Source organism: Chlamydotis macqueenii, chromosome 4 (assembly GCF_036417535.1).
Source record: "Chlamydotis macqueenii isolate bChlMac1 chromosome 4, bChlMac1.mat, whole genome shotgun sequence".
In the NCBI taxonomy this organism is placed as follows: domain Eukaryota; kingdom Metazoa; phylum Chordata; class Aves; order Otidiformes; family Otididae; genus Chlamydotis; species Chlamydotis macqueenii.
Genome location: NC_141559.1, coordinates 36,976,105 through 36,998,124, shown reverse-complemented (window position 1 = coordinate 36,998,124; position 22,020 = coordinate 36,976,105). Strand labels below are relative to the sequence as shown.

The following is a 22,020-nucleotide window of genomic DNA, read 5'->3' as shown; positions in this document are numbered from 1 at the left end:
AATTTAAGAGTTGTGATGAGGAGGAGAAAGAGCTAATAATTTAGTTTGTAGTTTTTCCCCTGCTTTTAACATTGGTAGATAATTTTGTGATTTCTGACCAATAGGGACAATTACTGCTTCCTTTAATTGTAGGTTGGTTGTACAAGCTGCTGATAAAGGAAACCCCAGACTTTCTGCTACAACTGTTGTGAGGATACAAGTGTTAGACGTTAATGACAATGCTCCAACTGTCCAACCACTAGGTGAAGTGAAGGTCCCAGAAAGTAAGTGTGGTACTACAGCTAAGTTTTGTGTTAAGACTGGGATTTGTCAGACATTAGTGCTTTTGGTGATTTGTGTAACCAAGCAACTGTAGTAAAAAGGATAATGGATCATATTTAATACTGAAATATCAAAGTAAATTATGATCTGCTTTTGTTTTCAGAGGCATTATTATTAATCTTTAGACATTGTGTTTAAGAAAAGTTTGGAACAAAATTGTAGGCAATTCAGAAAGTGGAAAACAAAGTGCAGAAATACATCTGTAATCTGTTCATTTCAGACTCCAGTGTCATATTCTTCAGATGTCCTCAATTTCTACTTTTTGCCATTAAAAGTACTTGGTGCTAAAACCACCATTGCTAGAAGTGAGACATTTTGAACTTCACTGTGTTGAAAGAAATAATTTCTGTAAATTTGAATGAAGCTTTGAAATGCTCTATAGCTTGATCCGGTTGATGATCATGAAGAGGAGGACCCTGGACCTCCTGAGTTCATCCCAGCATACATTGGGTATGTTGTGTGACATTAGCTCAACACTTGAAGATCTTAAGCTCGGCATTTTCAAATACAGGCTTCATGCATGTGATGCATTATGATACACAGAAGAAAATTTTAGAAGGGTTTAGCTGCTGAAATTGCAATACTGCTGTTAACAAAAGATATCAAAGCGGCCTTTCTAGGGATATTTTTCAGCGGTTCCTAAATTGTAGCTTCCACTGGTAACGACAAGTACGAGAGTCATGGATGCACAGCAGCTGTAAACTACCAGCTACTTATTTAGGGGTTTACATTCTTTTTAAAAACACTTGCTTTAGGACATTGCACAGCATTTTTGAAGCTTAATGCCCCAGGCATGCAATTGGGAGATGGTTTGATTTCTGTTAGCTCCAGACTTTGTTAGATGGTCACTAATAGGTTCAGTTTGCAATCCCTGGTACCGTAAATTTGGCACATGACAAAAGCTGACTCTATCCAGTTTCTCAGTTTCATAGGGCCATACCTTGAGCTCTTAAGACTTTTGTGCCATGTAGGTCTGGCTGGAGGTCTCATTTCTCTGTAGTAGCCTTCTCCTACTTTGGAAAAGCTTCAGAATCATATTCACTGTTCCTACACAGACCAGAGGACTCCAATACCTCAGTTAAATATTCTTGTGGAAGTTTGTGACACTGTTCAGTAAATTAATGTCCCAGAAACGCTTGTAGAAAACCATGGAAGTTCCTGTTGCTGGTGAAGAAACAGTTACAGCTACACTGGATCTAGGAAAGTCTGAAGAAAACCCAGATTAAAATTGAGATAAAGCAGATGTAAAGAAATCCACTACTGTTTCCATAGCATTTCTGAATATTGCTCTTATCTAAAACACAAAGTCTAAATACATCAAAAGCAAATATAGAAAGATTACATGTATCTATGAGACAATATTACAAAATCTTCAGAAATTGTAACATCATCTTTTAGCTGTGACTTATTCTGAAAATTGTTTCAGATGCCCTGCCTGGTTTTATAGTGACTCGGGTGTCAGCAAGTGATGCAGACTCGAGGCCAGCACTTCAGTTTGGTTTTATTTATGATAATAGTCCTGGAATGAAATTTGCCATTGATCAACACACCGGTGTAGTCACAGTGGTGGAGCCACTAGATTTTGAAGAAACTGCTGTGTATAAGCTGAGAATCATAGTTTCAGATTCTGTACATCAAACAGAAGCAGTACTCACCATCCTTGTTTTGGACGTCAATGATAACCCACCAGTGTTTACTCAGGATTTGTATCAGGTGAGAATGTGGCAAATGGACAACAAAGATGTGATGCCTTTCTGTATATGATGATAAGTAGTGGGAGTGATTGTTTATATTTGTCTTTAAAATGCATTTGAGCACCGAGAAGAAAGGTCTCTGCAAACTATTACTGAGTAGAAACAGAGCAGAGCTTTTCTGGGAAACCCTAGTCCCTTTCTAGGAATTCTGCTGAAAGAACTGAGGGAATTGTTCAGTTCTCGTGTTTGTGGTTTCTGACTTCAGAAACAAAGTGATGTGAATGCTAACTGTATTCCATACAACATGCATGCATCACTAAGAGTTACTGGATGTAATTCAAACCAGTTTGGGGAGCAGGGTCCAGTACTCAGAACTTCCTTCTTCTGAAAGAATGGTAAACAGGTTGGCACATTTATTCTGGCCCCGCTGCTGTGGCATGAATTTCCTCATTTACAGTTACACAGCTCCACAGAGGTGTAGCAAATGCCCCTGTGGCAGGTTATGCACATATAGTTTGTAATGTGTATACCCTGTCTTATAGCAATGGCACTCATCTAGGGAGTGAGGGATGTGAGATTTGGCCTCCCCACATCCCCTGCTAGACTAAGGAGGGTACAGAGCTCAGCTTTTTAACTTCTGGACAAGCACTTGAACTACTAGACTCTTGCAGAAGTCAAGTTGTCCAACAATGTTTTGAAACAAAGGTTGTTTAGCAACTGTGGACAACTATGGGTCACTAAGATGATTAAATTAATTGGAGCATATTAAAAATAGAATAGAATAAACTATTTCAGTTGGAAGGGACCTACAATGATCACCTAGTCCAACTGCCTGACCAATTCATGGCTGACCAAAAGTTAAAGCTTGTTGGTATGGGCATTGTCCAAGTGCCTCTTAAACACACTGACAGGCTTGAGGTATCAACCATAACTCTAGGAAGCCTGTTCCAGTGTTTGACCACCCTCTTGGTAAAGAAATGCTTCCTAATGTCCAGTCTAAACATCCTCTGGCGTACTTTTGAACCATTCTCACACATCCTATCATTGGATACCAGGGAGAAGAGATCAGCACCTCCTTCCCTCCTCAGGAAGCTGTAGAGAGCAATGAGGTCACCTCAGCCTGCTTTTCTCCAAACTAGACAAACCCAGAGTCCTTAGCCAGTCCTCATAGGCCATGCCTTCCAGCCCTTTCACCAGCTTTGTTGCCCTCCTCTGGACACATTCAAGGACCTTCACATCCTTCTTAAATTGTGGGGCCCAGAACTGCACACAGTATTCAAGATGAGACCACACCAAAGCTGAATACAGTGGGATAATCCGCTCTATTGACCAGCTGGACATGCTGTGTTTGTTTGGACAAGGCCAGGATGCGGTTTGTGTTCTTGGCTGCCAGGGCGCACTGCTGGCTCCTATTGAGCCTGCTGTTGACCAGCATCCCCAGATCTCTAAAAAAAAATATGGAGCGCTTCATGAATTTGCCTGTTGTCTTGTGCAGGAGCCATACTTACCCTCTCTATATTTTTCTAAATTTAGTATATGTGTTGCATGCGCACGATATAATACAAGACTCTCAAGGATAGGCTGCTAGAAGGGTTTTTCTCTGACTTCATCAGGCCTAAGGCTGTGGTGCTTGGGCTAAGGCTCAGCACATGTAATGGCTTTGCATTAGGGTTAGGGACGGGAGAGAGACAAAGCCTGTAGCTCCAGGAGAAGTTAGGCTGCAATAAGGCCTAGGAAAGGTGAGACTGCTGGAGCAGTTGTTTCCTTAGGACTTGTTTGTGTGGGGCTAGACTGTGCAGCTTGGTCTGTGTCTGTGGCCCAAGAGCGCCTAGAGCATGGATTGTTCAGCCTGGAAAAGAGAAGGATCAAGGAGAATCTTACCAATGTGTGTAAATACTAGTGGGGGTAATGAAGAAGACAGAGCCAGACGCTCCTCTATGGTGTCCAGTGACAGGACAAGAGGCAGTGGGCACAAACTGAATCACAGGAAATTCTCTTTAAACATCAGGAAAAACTTTTTTAAAAACTCTTAACAGTAACTAAGTACTGACATAGGTTGTTCGGAGAGATTGTGGAGTCTCCATCCCTGGAGATACTCAAAACTCACCTATACAGTCATGGGCACCCTGCTGTAGGTGACCCTGCTCTGAGCAAGGACTGGATGAGATGACCTTTGGAAGTGCCTGCCAACCTCAGCCATTCTGTGATCCTGTGAACAGAGCTGTTTGCTTGACTTGGTGCTTTATGTGTGTGTGGATGTGCTCACAGCCAAGAATATGAGGCACCACAAGAAGACTTGGATTTAATAACACTTCATTTATAAATCTCATAGATTTAGTCAATAAATATGTCTAAACATTTGGCTTAGTAAAGAAATTGCAACCTCTGAGCATGTGTAGGCACAACGGTTTAGTTACTTAGATAACTATGGGACAGGCTGTAGGCACCTGTGAAACTTTCAGGTGCCTATGTTGTCAGGGTTTGTGTAAATGGCCCACTTAAACTCTTAAGTATAAATTCTGAAAAAAAATGCACTATTAATGCTCAGGTGATTTTTAGACCTTCCCTTAAGTTTTCCTCAACCCTCATACGTGTCTGATTTTGTAGAATAGTTAGGCAAGTACTTGCTTGTGCAAGTTATAGGAATTTTTTTTGTAGATTGGAGCAGACATTACAGGTAGAGTTATTAACTGATGCAAAACACAGTAGCTCTATTGACTGTGCTAACATAAACAGCTGAGCTTCTCTCTCCACAGTCCTCATGTTTTGATGTGCTGCTTGCACAGTAAGATACACTGCTTCTTTTCAGTCAATGACATATGTAATTCCTTATTCATCATCCTGTAATTTTTACCCTTTTATTGTCCTTCAAAGTGTTTCACATTTATACTTTTCATATATAGTTTCATATATATATATGGCTATTATATACATATACTTGCTCTGTTAAAATTATTTAAACTAGCACTTGAAGTTATGACAAAGGTAGCTGCTGTATCATACTGTTCATTTGAAGTTGGATTTATGAAGTGAAAGGAACCTTTGGTCACAAAAGTACAGTATCTGGACTTCAAATAATGGAAGCTCTTAAGGGAAAAGACTTTCTTGGTTTCCTAGATTATATGAGGAAAAAAAAAGGGAGTATTTTGAAAAACTAAATTCTAGGAATGATTAAGTGCTCTAGTGCTGGAATTTTCAGGGTACATGTGTTAGGTTTTTTAATGGTCAATCATATACTCCAGATGGAGACTGCAGACTGTATTCCATGCATGAAAATCAAGATGTTTCTAAAAGCAGGGAGAAAAGCTGATTTTTGTTGCAGTCCATTGTAAGTATTCCTTCCATTAGTGTACTAAAAAAAGAGATTCCATGATTCACTGAACTCATTGTCATAATCAACTAGAACTAGGTGGATTTTACTACTCTTTAAAGATTACTATAAATTTTGACTGTATCATATGCATCATTTTCAGTATCTCAACTCTTTACAGTTTTGTCCCAGAAGTAAAAAACAGGTAGGTGAAACTTTTTGCAAAGCTAAGAACTGTGGTTTTTTTTTTCTAGAAAGATCAAATGAAGTAAAAAGTATTTTTTCTATTCAAAATCTTTTAGTAAGATTTATCAAAACTGTAATTTTGCTTTATATGCCAGGTGAGCTTGCCAGAGCTCATTTCTATGGGTACCATGGTTCTGACAGTCTCTGCTGTGGATAGGGATTCGGAGCATAATGGAATGGTTTCCTACAAAATCCTCTCTTCCTCTGAGGGATTTTCCATTGATCAGAAGAATGGTGAGTCTGTAAGCATCATTTATTATTGCAGCTTTTTCAGTGTAAATTGAAGAGTCCTTTTGTACTTCCTTACCTATTGCCAGTGATCTCTTGAGTTCTGGAAATCTTTGGTGGCCAAGTCCGCCATATGTTTTGGCTAAATCTGCCATTATCGCTGAAGAACTGCTTCCATCAAAGACTGGAGTTCTCAGTTTGTCCCTGAACCATGCATGAGGCAGCTAGTCACAACATCCTATAGGTGCTAGTCCTCTGGATGTGATTTGATAGAAAAATTGTTGTATGTTTTGCACTGATTCATAGCATTTCAGCTTATGTATTAGATTTCATTCAATTTAAGTTCATACTTAATATTTTCAGTATTAAGTTGAACTTATCATAAAGGAGTTTCTCTACAGCTTGGGCAGTATGTTTTTAAATGTTAAATATGCTGCTTTAGAGAGCTTGTGTTATCCTTTCATCCTAGATGGAATTTTTAAGTTTTCTAAATTGTGAACACTCTCTCCGAAGTATATAATTTTCTTGAATAGTTAAGAGATTTGCCAATTTAAATTTTCTGGCCTAATGTTGCAACACTCCATGAAGTGGAAAACTCTGTGTGTCTCCCTCTTTGTATGCATGTGTACGTAAGATTTTGGGGAGTATCAGCTTCAGAGATTACTAGATACTGCAAAAATAATGTGCCACTATTGTTCAGTGAGCAAGTTCTTGTCTCTTTTTTGCTGTTCCCAGTTATTTACATGAGATGAATTTTTGAATGCAGTGTTTGGTGGGTGATGGTAACTACAAATATTTAATACCCAAATGTCTCACCTAATTAAAGCTGTTTTCTTTTTTACCCATTTGTTACTCTGTATTCACCAACCTGCCTTTATGTTTGGTTAGTGGCTGTTTTCAGCTGTGATGGGGAAATTGTCACGCAGTGTTGTCTCTGTGGTGCTTAGTTATACACCGTGAAGAGTGAAGTAGAAGTAGACAGCTTATGAACATAGAGTTATTGAATGGTTTGGGTTGGAAGGGACCTTTCAAGATCCAACTTCCATGTTTAGATAAGCAATATGAATGAAACATATTTACATAACTTATTGGCAAACCTATCTAAATAACAAACAAGCGCATAATGCTGTTACTGGATTGCAAGCAAAACAGAAGAACTCCAGTAATGAACTCGCACAGCATAGCCACCTGTAATAAGTACCCTATATTTCCTCAGCTTTGGTTTGCCTTTTATTTTATGTAGTTTGCATGTTCAGCCTGTTACTAGGAAGATAATTGTTTTTTCTGGTCTAAATGCATTATGTGTGTTTGATACTGCATCATTGTGGGTAAGCCTTGGCTTCACAGTTTTTTTTTCTGTGATTTTAAGAAATCATAGCTTAGTTTGGGTTGGAAGGGGCCTTTAGAGGTCATCTAGTCCAACCCCCCTGCAAGGAGCAGGGACATCTTCAACTAGATGAGGTTGCTCAGAGCCCCATCCAACTTGGCCTTAAATATTTCCAGAGATGGGGCATCTACCACCACTCTGGGCAACCTGTTCCAGTGTTTCACCACCCTCATTGTAAAAAAAATTTTCCTTATGTCTGGTCTGAATCTTCCCCTTTTAGTTTGAAACCATACCCCTTGTCCTGTCACAACAGGCCCTACTAAAAAGTCTGTCCTCATCTTTCTTATAAGCCCTCTTTAAGTACTGAAAGGCTGCAATAAGGCCTTCCCGGAGCCTTCTTTTCTCCAGGCTGAACAACCCCAGCTCTCTCAGCCCGTCTTCATAGGAGAGGTGCTCCAGCTCTCTGATAATTTTTGTGGCATTCCTCTGGACCCACTCCAACAGGTCCATGTCTTTCCTGTGCTGAGGGCTCCAGAGCTGGATGCAGGGCTCCAGGTGGGGTCTCACTAGAGCAGAGCAGAATCGCCTCCCTTGACCTGCTGGCCATACTTTTGATGCAGCCCCAGATGCAATTGGCTTTCTGGGCTGCAAACGCACCTTGTTGGCTCATGTCCAGTTTTTCATCCACCAGTACCCCCAAGTCCTCCTCCTCAGGCCTGCTCTCAATCTGTTCATCCCCCAGCCTGTGTTGATACTGAGAGTTGCCCCATCCCATGTGCAGGACCTTGCACTTTTCCTTGTTGAACCTAATGAGGTTCACACAGGCCCACTTCTCAAGCTTGTCCAGATCCCTCTGGACAGCATCTCATCCCTCAGGCATGTTGATCACACCACTCAGCTTGGTGTCATCGGCAAACTTGCTGAGTGTGGTTTCGATCCCACTGTCTCTGTCACTGATGAAGTGACAGTACTGGTCTTGGTATGGACCCCTGAGAGACACCACTTGTCACTGATCTCCACCTGGACATTGAGCCATTGACCCACTACTCTCTGGATGCAAGGGAGTTACTTTGGGGTTTGCAGCTATTACTATTGAGTCATTTTCAAGTATGACTGATTAGAATCAGCTTTTGGAATCACATTTACTTGCCTTAGTGAGTGTAAAGTGTGGGCCTTTGTTAATTCTGTTTTATTTTCAGGTTCAGTGTTTACTACGGGACCAGTGACACAACTGGAAAAGATTTCTATTATTCACCTCCTAATAGAGGCCACGGATGGTGGCAGTCCCACTCTGAGTGCAGTTACCTCCATAGAGGTGCATGTAGAAGATGTAAATAACTATGCCCCTCAGTTCACAAGGGTTTTGTACAATATCAGTGTGAGTGAGGATGCCTCAATTGGAGAAAGTGTCCTCATGTTTTCAGCCATTGACTATGATTGGACACATGAAAACACATATGTTGAATACTCCATTATTGACGGCAATGCTGAGAATTTATTCTCCATTGAAACAAGTGTCATGGAGTCAGAAACATCCTACAAACTTGTTGGCAATCTTGTTTTGAACAATGTTCTTGACAGGGAAACAGCTTCTTCTCACCGTTTGGTCCTCCTTGCCTCTGATCGTGGAAGTCCCTCCTTGAATTCAACTGCAACCGTGCTAATAACTGTGCTGGATGTTAATGATAATCCTCCAGTATTTAGTAGCCCAGAGTACCATATTCATGTCAAAGAAAGCATCCCTGTAGGAAGTCACATTACTGAAGTTTCAGCAAATGACTGCGATGCAGGCACTAATGCAGAGATCACTTATGCTGTCATCTCTGGAAATGACAGAGGACATTTTCACTTGGATGGGAAAAAAGGATCACTGGATTTGATGAAAATGCTGGATTATGAGGACACAATGAAATTCACTTTGATCATCCAAGCCACAGATGAAGGAGCTAATGTAAAAAATGTGGCTTTTTCTGTTGTTCATGTTAGTGTCCTAGATGACAATGATTATGCCCCACTGTTTTTGTTTCCCAGCCTGAGCTGCATTGTCAGTGAAAATCTGCCTACCTTTTCTTTTGTGTGTACTGTTAATGCACTGGATTTTGATAAAGGCTCCTATGGACACCTTACCTACTCCATCCAGTCTTCGTGTCTGGCTCATCGTGAAGCTCCTAGAGACCATGACATGTTCTTCATTGATCCTTTGACAGGAGATATCCATACAAAACAAATGTTTGACTATGAAAGTCAGAATAGGTACTGTCTCATAATTCAAGCAAAAGACAAAGGTGACTCACTGTCTACCATTACAGTTCAGGTAGATATTGAGGGGAGAGACGAATTTGACCCAGTGTTTACACAACATCAGTATTTCTTTAATCTCCCTGAGAAGAACGAAGCAGGGCAGTTGCTTGGCAGAGTGACAGCATCAGACAGTGATGGTGGACTGGACGGAGTTGTTCATTACTCCCTGCTAAAAACTTCTCCATTCTTTTATGTGAATCAAACCAGTGGTAATATTTATTTGACTCAGACTGTTCACAGAAAGAAAAATGGCAGCACAAGGAATGATGATGACATCCTGGAGTTGTTGGTAAGAGCTCATAGCCCCAAAATTGAGTCAAAGTTCACAGTATGCACCATTTTGGTAAATGTTTCCAATTCTCCTGAGAGTTATCCCATAGTGTTAGCATACAGACAGACCGTTAGCGTTTCGGTCTCCTTGACAGTGTTCCTACTGTTTGTGATCAGTCTTATTGCACTTATTCTGAGACATAAGCGGAAAGATCTGGTGAACTCTTGTGTGAAAAAAGAAGCAGTATCCTCCTCAGCTACTGATGTGAATTCAGACAGCGAAGATGAAGACTGCCAGAAAATCCAAAGTACTGAGAGCAGTATGCTTCCCATGGGTGCCATAGCAGAATGGCTGAGCCTAGCTGGAATTGGAGAGAAGGATGATGGTGTCCCCTACAGACATTCAGACTCCAGTGGCCACGGTTCTGCCGAAGGAGAAACGGCAGAGGATGAGGAAATCAAAAAGATCAATGAGCATCCTTGCAGAAAGAGCACCAGCTCAGCACTGAGTGGGCGTGGTTCACGGGTGCCAGATTCGGGTATCCCAAGAGAGTCTGATCAGCTCTCCTGTCAGTCTGGAGAAATGGATATTGTGGCTATCATGCAGAGCATGGAGACCGTGCAGGCCGTTAAAGGAGAAGGCAGAGAAGAAGTCTGTGACACAGCCTATGCACATAAAATGTTGTCTCAAACACTTAAGAAAATTGAAATAGAAGAGAAAGACATAATGACAGACCTCACAAGAGAATGTATCTTGATGTCAGATAGGCAGGACTCTGAGTATTCACTTGCAACTGTTGGCACCTCTGATGAGGATCTCAGAGGCGGTTATAGCTGGGATTATGTACTCAGCTGGGAACCCAGATTTCAACCTCTTGCCTTGGTGTTTAATGATATTGCAAAACTGAAAGATGAAAATGTACACATTGATAGCTTCCTGAAGGAGAAGAATTCTCTTGTTTTCCCTCCCCCCTTGATAACATCAGTAGCTCAGCCTGGCATAAGGACAGTGCCACCACGAATGCCAAATATAATATCAGGGCAAGCATTTAAAAAATACCCTCGTTCTCCCATTATCCATAATCCTGGATACCCTCCACCAACTATGACCCCCAGCTTTTCTCCTTCTCTCTCTTTACTTACCATGCAGACACCTACTGCTTCTCCAGTAATATCTGATGGGAAAGTGATAGGAACATGTCTTATTGATCCAAGCCATGAACTTGCAACAGAGGAAGAAATTCAGGTCTAGGTTATTAACTGACAGTAGTTTATGCTAAAAAATATGGCTTAAAATGTATTTTGTTATTGTTTAACAAACAAAATCTGCCGGTCTGAGCTATATCACCAGTATTCTTTCTATTTTCATGAGCTGAAAAATTTAAAAAATAAAATAGCCACAAACTTGGTAACTATCCATCTTGGTCCTCCCGGAATACGGTGAGGCTTCTACTCTTTCAGCTCCCAACAACTATGGTTTCCTGTGTAAATCACACAGTCAAGTACCTGATAACCAACTTGACCAATTTTACTGTTTTTCTTATAAAATATGTCAATAAGAAATAAGTGGTAGTAATTCTTTACTGTGGAGAAACTTTATTAGCATGCTGATGAGTTCTGACCACTTCTGTGGTGGTATTAGAAGAGGGTACTAGAGGGATGTGTAAGTACAGCAGGATTGGAGGTGGGCAAAGAATAAAGCAAGGATTCCTGTGCAGCTCTTCCTTGAGTGTTTGCCTAGACTTCCCACATCTCAGCCCCTGGGCCTAGTTCAGTTTCATCATCTACCATGGCTCCCTGGAGGGCTTTATTAGGTGTCTTTGTGCTGTGGAATCCCACTTAGCAGTTTCTGTGCACCTTTCATTTGTCTCCTGGTGCAAAGACAGCAAGTCATGATTATCTGAATAATAACAGATCACCCTTGGAAAATGGAAAAAAACAGTGGTAAGATAAAAGCAACCCATCTTTTCTGTTACTAGATCCATAATGGATACCTCTTGTCTTTCTGTCCTATTACAGAAGCTGTCCTGGTCCCCAGGCAGCTGTAGGAACAGTGTTACAGTTCTGAAGGGCTTTTATGCCTCCACCCTGGTCTTTGGTCCTGTGCTGGGCATATTTCTGCAAGACCAGATAATCTGGCCTTGGTTTTTGTATGTATCATACATATGGCATTTTGTGTATGTATGTATATCCAGACACATACACATGCCTGTACTGCTATGTATGTTTGTATATTGTATCAGATCAATAAAATACACAGAAAATACATCAAGAGTAACTCTGGTTTCTCTTCAGTGTATATTTAAGTGTCTTTTGCATCGTGTGTATTAAAACTGTGTTACAGGGAAGGGTCTAATTGGTGCCCAGGCACCTGTTACAAGTTGGATGCGTACAGAGGTATATATTGTACAGGTCATAACAGGTGGAGGAAAAGCATACGATACAGTTAGACTGAGTGATCTTGTGGGATCAGCATCATGTGTGCAGTGGCTTTTGTAGTTTCCTTGGGTCATGCATGTCAAGATTTGCAGCCTGTAGGGTCATAACCTGTCTTTGAATAAGATCCTGTTTCTAAGGCTATACCTGCAACTGTGCTGTCATGCAACAGGATCCATGCTGCTATGCAAGAGTGCTTCTTTTAAAACTGACATTTGTTCTTTGTACTGTCATGGAGTATGAAATGAGACATAGCTTAGGAATTCATTGGGATAGACACATGTTACTAAGAAAGAAGACAGGATTGTAAATTTTGTAATTAGACAAAAACTTGTGCCAGGAAGAGGAAAGCAAAGAAGAGGAGTCATTTCCAATTCATATCTGAACATGGAGCGTCAGTTTAAGGCCATTATTTCAGAACGAATATTATTCTCCACCTGTTAACATACACCATCTATAGACTGTTTGGTTTAGACTTACATGATTAACTTGTGAAGTAATTTCTAACAGAATGAGAGGTGTTCTTTGTGGTGTTCAGTTCTGTGCAGTTATAGTTTCAGGAGACACAGATGGCACACAGAAATACCTTTTCTATATAGTCCACAACTTAGTTAATCTGATTTTAGTTTCAGGTGCTGATGGTCAAGTGGCAGCTGTTGCAATGAGTACATGCTGTCTTGATAGGAGTCATCTTTCCAATGGGTGATCGATGGAAGAATAAATCCTTTACACAGCAAAACTCTGTTTGATCTTTCACATTGATGGATATGAAGTGGTAGCTAGGGCTTAATTTCATGTATAGAGTCCAGACTAATGGATGAGTAGCTTTTTCTTCACTAATATTGCTATTGCAAATGGAATACTGAAATAATTAGAAAGCATTCAGTCGTCATATTTAGTACAAGATTTGGATCTCACCATGCTAATGTGTGCCCACTTCCTATAGTTCTACTTGAAAAGTGACAAAACCCTGTTTCTGTTTGTGCCCTTTTTGCTCCTTCAAACACAGCTTGTTTTTGAGGCCTTTCTGAAAAGATTAGATATGATTTGCATCCTATTTATCAAGCTCACGATATAACCAATGCACATTTTGTGCTCCTCTTAAGTGTTACAGAAATCTTTTCCTTGTCTCTTATATATTTTCTTCTTCTGTATCAAACGGGAAACAACGCTTAGCTGATATATTGTTGTTTCATATATAGTCAAGCTTAAAAATGTGACCATTGAAACAAGTGTCTGCAATAAATCATGGGTAGTTCTTTTAAGCTTACTGTTTTTTTCCTTAAGCAAACAGTATAACTTCCATAATTTACCATGGGTTTAGTATTAGCTTGCCTCAAAGAGTCTATGTTACTTTGCAGTTCTGCACCCCAGTTTTAGCACTTTGAAGAAGGTACAGAACTTGTTAGTGGAAAATCATATTAAGCTCAAAATGCATAAGCTATAAAATAAAAGACAGTTGTCTCTTCTGGAATTTTGGCTGCCTGCCTTCTGGATTTGCTTGTTGGCAGCCTTGAAAACAGTGGTGTAAATCACTACCAAATGGATATCAAAATTCCATCTACCAGTAGTAATCATTAAATTGACGTTTGAGCAGATTCCTGTGCAAAGAGGAAAAACCTTCATATTTTTAGGGAATCCATCCTTTACAGATTATAAATATGTATATGTATATCTATTTTCTAAATTAATACTGAAAACATGAGTTGCCTACAGAGGTCCGTATTTAGTTTATGTTTTATCTTCAGCTGAAGACAGGATTTTTTTCTGAAGCAGTTTTAGATAAAAATAATTTCAATAAAAATGAACCCTTGTTGCTCAGTCTCTTGCACTGCCGATTTCTACTATCATTTATGTTTGATTGCCATCAATTCTCTATTCTAGATGTCACTTGTTTTCTTTAACTGGCATGTAGCTTCCTGAAGAACTATGTTTAACTCTTCTCTCTGGGAGACTTATAAGCCAAAAAATACCACCCTGACAAAAAATGTTACTAAAACATCAGCTGGCACCAGACCGATGATTGTGCCCAAATGGCTTTGTACTTCTGCAGCTGATGGAGTCAAAGGCCAATTGGCAATCCAGTTGGCCATTGTAGGCGTGAAGAGCCATTGGAACTAGACCTCCTCCCAATGCACGCTGACTGTATCGCTCCTTGAAAACTGGCCCTCTGGGGGTGGAGGACATAGAGGAATCCTTGCAGGAAGGGAATGACACTGGTTGGCTGAGAATGGACTGTGGTATTCCCTAAAATCCTGTAAAAACGCTAATTGGAATAGGAGGCAGCTGTGACTTTATAATTGAATTTACTGTGGTGGGAGTTTTATATTTAGAAATTGCAAATGAGATGGCTTTACAGCTTCTTGCTCTTAGTATCTACCACAACAGAACCATCTCACTATAGCAGTATGTGGCTTAGTTCCCTGTAGAAGATCAGTTTGGAATAACTAAGGTGTTGCAGAATCAAATTGAGTATACTTTTGGGTGTTGCATAGCTGCTAGCTCTGCTAGCTGTTCACTAGCATGTATACAAAACCTAATGTATATTCAATCTGTGTATGGATCTGGATGCTCAGATCTCATTAAAAAGAGCTGCAGTCTGGCACCCAAATCCTCTTGGTGGCTTTGAAAATTCCACCATAAATACATACAACTTTTTGAAAACATTGGAAAAAAATGTGGATGCCCAAGCAAAAGAAAAGGGGCCTTATAGAAAGGAAAACTGAGGATCTAAAACTTTCTGGTTTAGACTTGCACTTTACATTGCTGATAGGGCTATTCCTCATAAAATGTCAGATGCTTTTCTTCTAACATGTATAAAACTTAATAAAAGAGCATCTGTAAGGAATACAGAGAGGTATCAGGGTAGGCTAGAATTGTGAAATGGCTCTATTTCTTGACACGTGTGAGTTACTTGAGCAATGTAGAAAATACCAAATCCTTTAGCTGATGATAGTCACAAAAATCTAACTTGCTGCTCTGTTACTGTATAAACGTTTGACTGACCCAAACAAGTCCTGTGCCAGACCACATGCCTGAAAATGCAGATGTCATGGTAAAGGACTGAAGTGATCCACCATGGTATTCAAAATGTCAGTTGAAAATCTCATTACAATTAGAAAACTCAAATTTTTTGAATATTCAAAACAAAGGGTTGCCACACTACCAACTATACTTAAAACTGTCAACCATGTCCATGTCACCTTACATTTAACACTTTTTTTGAAGCTTAGAGTATTTAACACAATCCTGGTCAACTTCCCTAAAACTGCATGTTAATTGCCTGTGAAAAGCTCTCAGAAAATGGAAGTTGAGCTGATCAACCAATAGTAGTTGTTTATATAAAGGCGACATTTGAGAATGCATGGGGCTAGATGATGCTCGCTGCCTAGCCCAACTTGGAGGAATACCTTGCTGTTACTTATATATGCCTACGGCATTTTGTTGAAAACTTTCAAATGGGAGATCCAACAGAGTTTCTAAAATGGTGTTTCTGGTGCCATAACCAAAATAAATTAGTAGCAAGTCAAGTTTGCTTGCATTGACCTCAGAAATTCCTGTCTCAAGCCCCATCTAGCTGAGTGTAGACTAATTTCCAGCATCTCCCTTTTAACAAACTGTAGGGTTCATTTAATTTCAAAAGGTTTGAAAATACTGGGTTCTGATCCAACACCCTAAGACTTCTTCCACTGATTTCAGTGGGACTTGAATAAAAATTGCACCTGGAAGAAATGGACAACATGTGTGCCTCCCTGGTACTGTAACAAGAGTCACTGGCAGCAGAAAGCTGGTTCCCTGGCGTGCAGGGCTGTAAACCAGCAGGAAGGAGCATTAAAAGAAGGGAAATCAAGAGCCTGGAAAAGAGAGTAGAAGCAGCATGGGGTCAAGAGGGTTATGCGAATTTGGAGGGGAGGTTCCTCTGTGCTTCATGGTGATTGATGCAGGCCTTGCTTTATATGCTTATTTTGGAGTGACTTTTAGAGAAGTCTCAGAAGTTCTGTAAGGGAAACGTCACTTACTGTTTCCTCATTTTACTTTTATATAAACTAGTTTGCAGCCTGATTTGCTACTGCTTTTACTGAATGCATAGAATAATCATGCCTTCAGACAGGGATTACTCTCCTTGTCTCTGTCTTGTAAGCACTTCACTTGAGGTCAAGTACTGCATAGAATTAGTCTGCAAAATGATCCTCAGAACTGTTAATGTTAAGGTAGCCGGGAAGGGTTTGGGGTTTGTTGAGTGGGTTATTGAGTGGTTGTTGGGTTTTGGGGGGTTTGTTTGGGTTTTGAAGGGTTTTGGGGTTCTTTTTTTTTTTGAGAGGTGCTTGTGTTTTTTCAATTTTAAGCTGAACTCTGCAGTCATACAGCTTTTGCACTTTGAATTCTGTCACACTAATGGAGCATCTTGTGCCATTGGCTGATCACATTCACTGCACAGAGATGGGTAAGTTTCAGCAGCTTACTCTGTTCTCTGGCAGCAGAATTGCAGAAAACTACGTATAACGTGCTGAATATCATACAGTGTGCTTGATCAGTGATACATTTGAACTCACCCATGTCCACCATTTCCCTCCTTCATATGTTTCTTATAACTTAGTTTTAATTAGTGAAAACTGGGGATTCTAATCACTGATCAGTTAAGGTGTGAAGCCAAGATGTGATTGTTTCCTATTAAAAGAATGTGATATATTCCATCATTATAATTAGATATAAATGAGGGTTTAGTAACACAAGCCTCTTCTTACCAACAGTTTCTGGATGGGGTTTAATGAGGTATTTTGTGGCTTAAATTGAGTTAAGTAGTGATGTTTATACCATAGAAACAAAAAAGAACAAGGAAATTTGATTACTGCAAGTAAAGATAAAATGACTAAGCAAGGAGGACAACTTGATAAGTGAATTTTAAAACATGAGACTGAGTAAAAGGCACATCCAATTCATCCACCTGCTTGAGACATTAACCACTTAGGAAGATCTTGTGATAGTAAAGAATGCTAGGTAGTGCTTTGGGAAGTGTAGAGCTGCTAGTCCTTTGTTACAGCTCTTTTGTTTTGTAGTGATGATAATGCTTACATGTATAAACAGAAGTGCCTGGTATTGTATCCCATGACAGAATCAGTGATGCTTTATGGCCATAGTGGGGACTGGTAGAACACCACCGAACCCATCACCTGCTGAGCTGCTTAATTTACAAAAAAAAAATACCTCAAATACATAATAGAGAAGACAGATTTGGATATGTTATTCCTAAGAGAGAAATTCTGTATGATTAATCTGAGCAAAATCCTTCCAGTGACTGCTGATTCCATGTTTTTGAAATGTGTAAACATTTGTCTACTTCATGTATCTCCTAAGCAGAGATGTTGTGAGTCTCAGCAATGAAAAGAGGGTGATATGTGAAAGTCTATGTCAGAGAAAGGAAGATGGGATAAACTGCAGTTGAAAGGAAGAGCAAAGATACATACATTCATGGAGCAGATCTTTGTTAGTGAGGACTCCCTGTTAAGAAGAACTGAGTGCCTGCCAGCCCAACTGGTCTAGAAGACAGTGTTGTGCTGCCTGCCAGAGACAGAATTACATGTTAAAGACCTGACACTGAGTAATAACCTCTGAGGAACAAAAAGGCTTCCTTTGCTCACTTGCAGTCTCTCACAACCAAAGAAACTGTCTGCTGAAGTCTGTCAAGCTTAGTGATGAGAGGTTGAGGCTTCAAAACCTTGCAGCCTAGATGACCTTCAGCAGAGTTCTGCTGGTCTGTCAAAGAGAAAAAAAAGATAAGGGAGGACAGGGCAGAGAAGGTCAAGAAGGACACACATAATTGCTCAAGTCTGGTTCTTGGAAGAACATGGAAGAGAAAAATCAGGTGAGTGGGGAGAGGAAGAGGGAGAAAGAAGTCACAGAGGCAGGGGGAATGGGCAAGAGATTTGGAGGTTTGCAAAAATGAATGAGGCCCTGATCAAATTGATATAACTTTGAAGCTCACTCTGCTTTGAGCAGGAGTTTGAATTACAGTCTTCAAGAGGTCCTTTCTGACTTAAAGCATTCTGTAACTCTGTTATGGTAAGAAAGAACTGTTACCACCAAGACTAGGTAGATGATGAAAGTTTAGGTATGGTATTGAGTGAAGTTAGACAGACACAACTGAGGTTCCTATATGTTTCTCAAAAAGATACTTTGCGGCACGGTGAAACTTAACTGCTTATGCAGAATATGAAATCAAGTATAATAATTAGAATTGGAACACAAATATTAAAAAAAAAGTGTGCTGTCCAGTGAGAGTAGGACGAAAGGCAAGAGGTGATGTGGTAGCACCATACATTAGTAATGTGGTAGGCTGTAAAGAAATGGGAAGGGACAGCAAAAATAAAGCTGTTTTGGATTACTGTCACTTTGGGAGAAGGTTGCTGAAGAGCTCCTTTTGGTTTTGAGTGGTTACAGAGCCTACTGTAGTCTCTAAGGTTGGCTTAGACACAGTTGTATACTTACACATAGGACTTTCTGTAACTGTACTGCTAAGATGTTTCTCTGTAATAATATATGCATGGCTGGTGAACAGGTATTACTAATCCTGCTAGGACCATATAGCACTAACACATTTATTCACGCAGTTAATAACAAAAGGTGATCTATATTAATTTTTATTTTTATGAGTAATTAACAAGCTATGGAAGACTTGACTGTAAAAAAAGAAGATTGCATCTGTAATCAAAAGTTAGTTTTGTTTCAATTAAAAGAAAAAACCCTGTTCAGAGAAAAGGAAGAAATAAATCTCTAACTTAGAATTATGTCTACACAACAGTATCTAGCCAGCAAAGAGAACCAAATTAGTTCTGAATGGGCTGATTTGAATATCTGAAGCTGTACTGCCACATGCTTTGCTCTGGCTGACAGATTCAAAGTATATTAGCTCAAGTGGAACATCACACTGATATAACTACACTACCCAAAATAGCTTTGATCATATTCCCTACTGTGTTATGTAAGCTAAATTCTAGGATTACTGACTTCAAAGAACAAACTTCCGTAAATATAAAGATGAAGACATTGGGACCCAACAGTCTGAATGCTGAGGAAGTTTAGAATTGTATCAAGGCAAAGATGTGAACATTAGCTGGAACTGTCGGGATAGCAACGATTATCCAGGGCAAAGAAAACAGGGCATGGACTGTTCAGTATGGAGTGTTTATGTTTTAAAGGGGACAAAGTGTAAGGATGGCAAAAAGTCTGTGAATGGACTTCAGAAAATTGCAACAAACTGCCAAAGTTTCTTTGCTAATAAAAAGGAAGAAAATAAGTAGGACCCCTGAAAAAGTACATTGAGGTTAAAAACAATCTCTCCTGGCTCAAGTGAGAGCATTTTTAACCTTAATTTGCAATAAAGCTAATGATGACTATGGGATGAATGACAGGACAGAGCTAATAGTAAGGGCAGGGAAGGAAAAGAAACCACACATAAGGTGAAAACTTACCTCAGAGATCTTAAATGGGCTCAAATAGAGGGGAAAGAATAGTCATTATCCTAAGATTGTGAAAGAGTATGTGTGTGTGGAGTTAACATGCCCAACAGCATGGTATGGCATGGCCTTTAAATAATTTAATCACGGAAGTGATTAGAGCATGCCACTAAAAAATCATGATGGAGTCTCTCTAGCAAAGAAGGGGAAAATAAAGTTACTTACACAACCCTCAAATGGTTATCTCCATCGGATTAGAATCATCTTTGGAGAAAAATCCTGACACACAGATGCAATAATATTGTGCATGAGTTTCAAGGTAGGTCATGTGCACAAACCCTGCAATCTTTGAGGAGATAACTCAATAGATAAATTCAATGGAGTTCATGTATTTGAGTTTCAGAAAAGCATTTGACACAGTGCCAAGTAAGAGTTAATTCTAGAATTACGACATTATACATTTATTGCAGAGCATATTGTCAGTTAGATGAATAGTGCAGCGGGGAGAGCATTACTAGAGAGGGAGCAAAGGGTGACCTTTAAAAAGGGAAGAGCAGAGCTGGAGCGAGACCATTGATAGAGACAGGTTTTTCTGGAAATTTTTTTTTTGCGCAGATAGATTTTTCTGACTTGTTTATTATTTTCCAGTTGAGCCAGAGACAGAAACAAGCCTGAATGGAACAGAGCTTGGTCAGTTTTTAAGAGGGAATTTGGACTAATTTCATATATGAATTTGTCAAATTTCATCTTCTAGCTCTTCGTTCGTATAAAACCTCATTCTTCTAGATTAAGGAGCATCTGAATTTCTGATATCATTGCTCTCTGTAACCAAATCTATTTCAATATCTCTTTTTTACCTACTAAAAATACTGACCTTTTCAACTGTCACAGCATGAGTCATTTTCTCTAGTTCTTGAGTAATTGTTGTGATGCTCATCAGAACCTACTTCTTCAGAATCTTTAAGTAAATAAAATTCAGTTGTTATTCCAATATTGTTATAATATGAAAAAATATTGAGACTTAACATTTGTAGACCTGAAGCATTTGCAGCCAGTTCTTATTTGATTCTTGAATGCAAAATACCCCAGCAGTTAATTCAGCCACATTCTCCTTGTATTTTCTTTGGCCTTAGGAACGTTACCATTCCCTTCACTTACTAATGAACTGGGTAATGCTTATTGTCCCTAAATAATGTTGAAGATTCTTTGTGTTTCTTCAGTAGCACAAACCAGAAAGATATATTGAACACTTTTGAATTAGTAGTGCTTCACACAGTTGTATTTGAAGAAAGAATTTACCTTGATTTTCACAGAGAAAGAAAATACTATAATTTGGAAAAGCTGGATAAAACATGAATGCAAATACAAAAGAGAATGTACTGAGATGGTGGTGTCCAGCATCGTGAGTACTGGCACAGACTTCAGTGCTCTGAGAGGCACCATAACTCACAGAGCTCTGTTTAATCCATTAGACTATCTAGAACTGCCATTGCTTGATGTGAATTTTGGATCAATAGAGTTCAAAATTTGCCCAGGGATTCAAATATTTTAAAATATTTTGTTTGAATTTTCATCAAGGTATTTTGAAATGTAATAGAGATGATCACATTTAATAAATAATGCATGAAAATTCAAAGGCAGGCACATTTTATTTAAGCTTCCAGTTTCATGACTGTACCTCTTTTTCCTCTTCTGTTTCCCTGCCTCTGTTTCCCCCTGCACTATCTCTTCCTGCCAAAATGGTTTTGGTAATTGAACTCAAATTGTGGAGCTGTAGTCAGATGACTGAAAGCACATTTTTCTATTAAATGTTGCATTACTGAATTATCTCGCTCCATTTTAGAGATGTGAAAGTAGAAAAGATCTGTATATGAGACATATAGAAAGATTATAACATTTACAGAATGTGGTCTGAAAAAGTTTCGCAGCAGGTATTTGGAAAGATGCACTATTTCAGACTAAAGATGCTGTGAGTGAGTTATGTAGGTCATCTTCAAGAAGCACCAATAAGGCCTTTAGAGTATTTCACACAACAGTGTGCTCTGTGGATGCCTGATATTTTACAGCAGCTTATTCATAAAATATTTTAGTAAGTGTTAAAGTTTTATTGTTTCTATTTCTGTCTCTGCCTGTAAAGCCAAGCTCCATTAATGCTACAATTCCAACTATAAAGAATTCTGGGAGAGGAAGGGAACTTATAAATAATGAATTTAGAAACCTCTAAAAATGATTTGCAGGACATTTGACGCACTTCTTAAGGAGGAATATCTCATGATCAGCCAGAGACAGAGATTTTTTTTTAACCATAGACAGTTAGGTATAGGAAGAGCTCCCCGGCTTTTTAATGGAATTAAATCTCTTGTTTGCAGCCTAGGAGGGTCATTAAGTTTATTGGTAGCTGTTATTCACAGCAAACCAATTCCAAGGAGGAAA

General features: G+C 39.4%; 1 protein-coding gene and 1 non-coding gene across 2 annotated transcripts in view; one reads left to right on the top strand and one right to left on the bottom strand.

Moving 5' to 3' along the window:
- DCHS2 (dachsous cadherin-related 2) overlaps positions 1-11,965 on the top strand; it is a 69,337-nt gene extending 57,372 nt beyond the window's left edge. Inside the window, exons 16-19 of the mRNA XM_086747665.1 lie at positions 133-263; positions 1,748-2,034; positions 5,667-5,805; positions 8,326-11,965. Coding sequence (XP_086603791.1) covers positions 133-263; positions 1,748-2,034; positions 5,667-5,805; positions 8,326-10,949 — 3,181 coding nt within the window. The 3' untranslated portion in view covers positions 10,950-11,965. The remainder of the gene's footprint in view (positions 1-132; positions 264-1,747; positions 2,035-5,666; positions 5,806-8,325) is intronic.
- Positions 3,467-3,568, bottom strand: LOC147600947 (U6 spliceosomal RNA). Its single transcript, XR_015258592.1, has one exon. It is a non-coding gene; the product is annotated as a U6 spliceosomal RNA (small nuclear RNA).
- Positions 11,966-22,020: the final 10,055 nt, after the last annotated feature.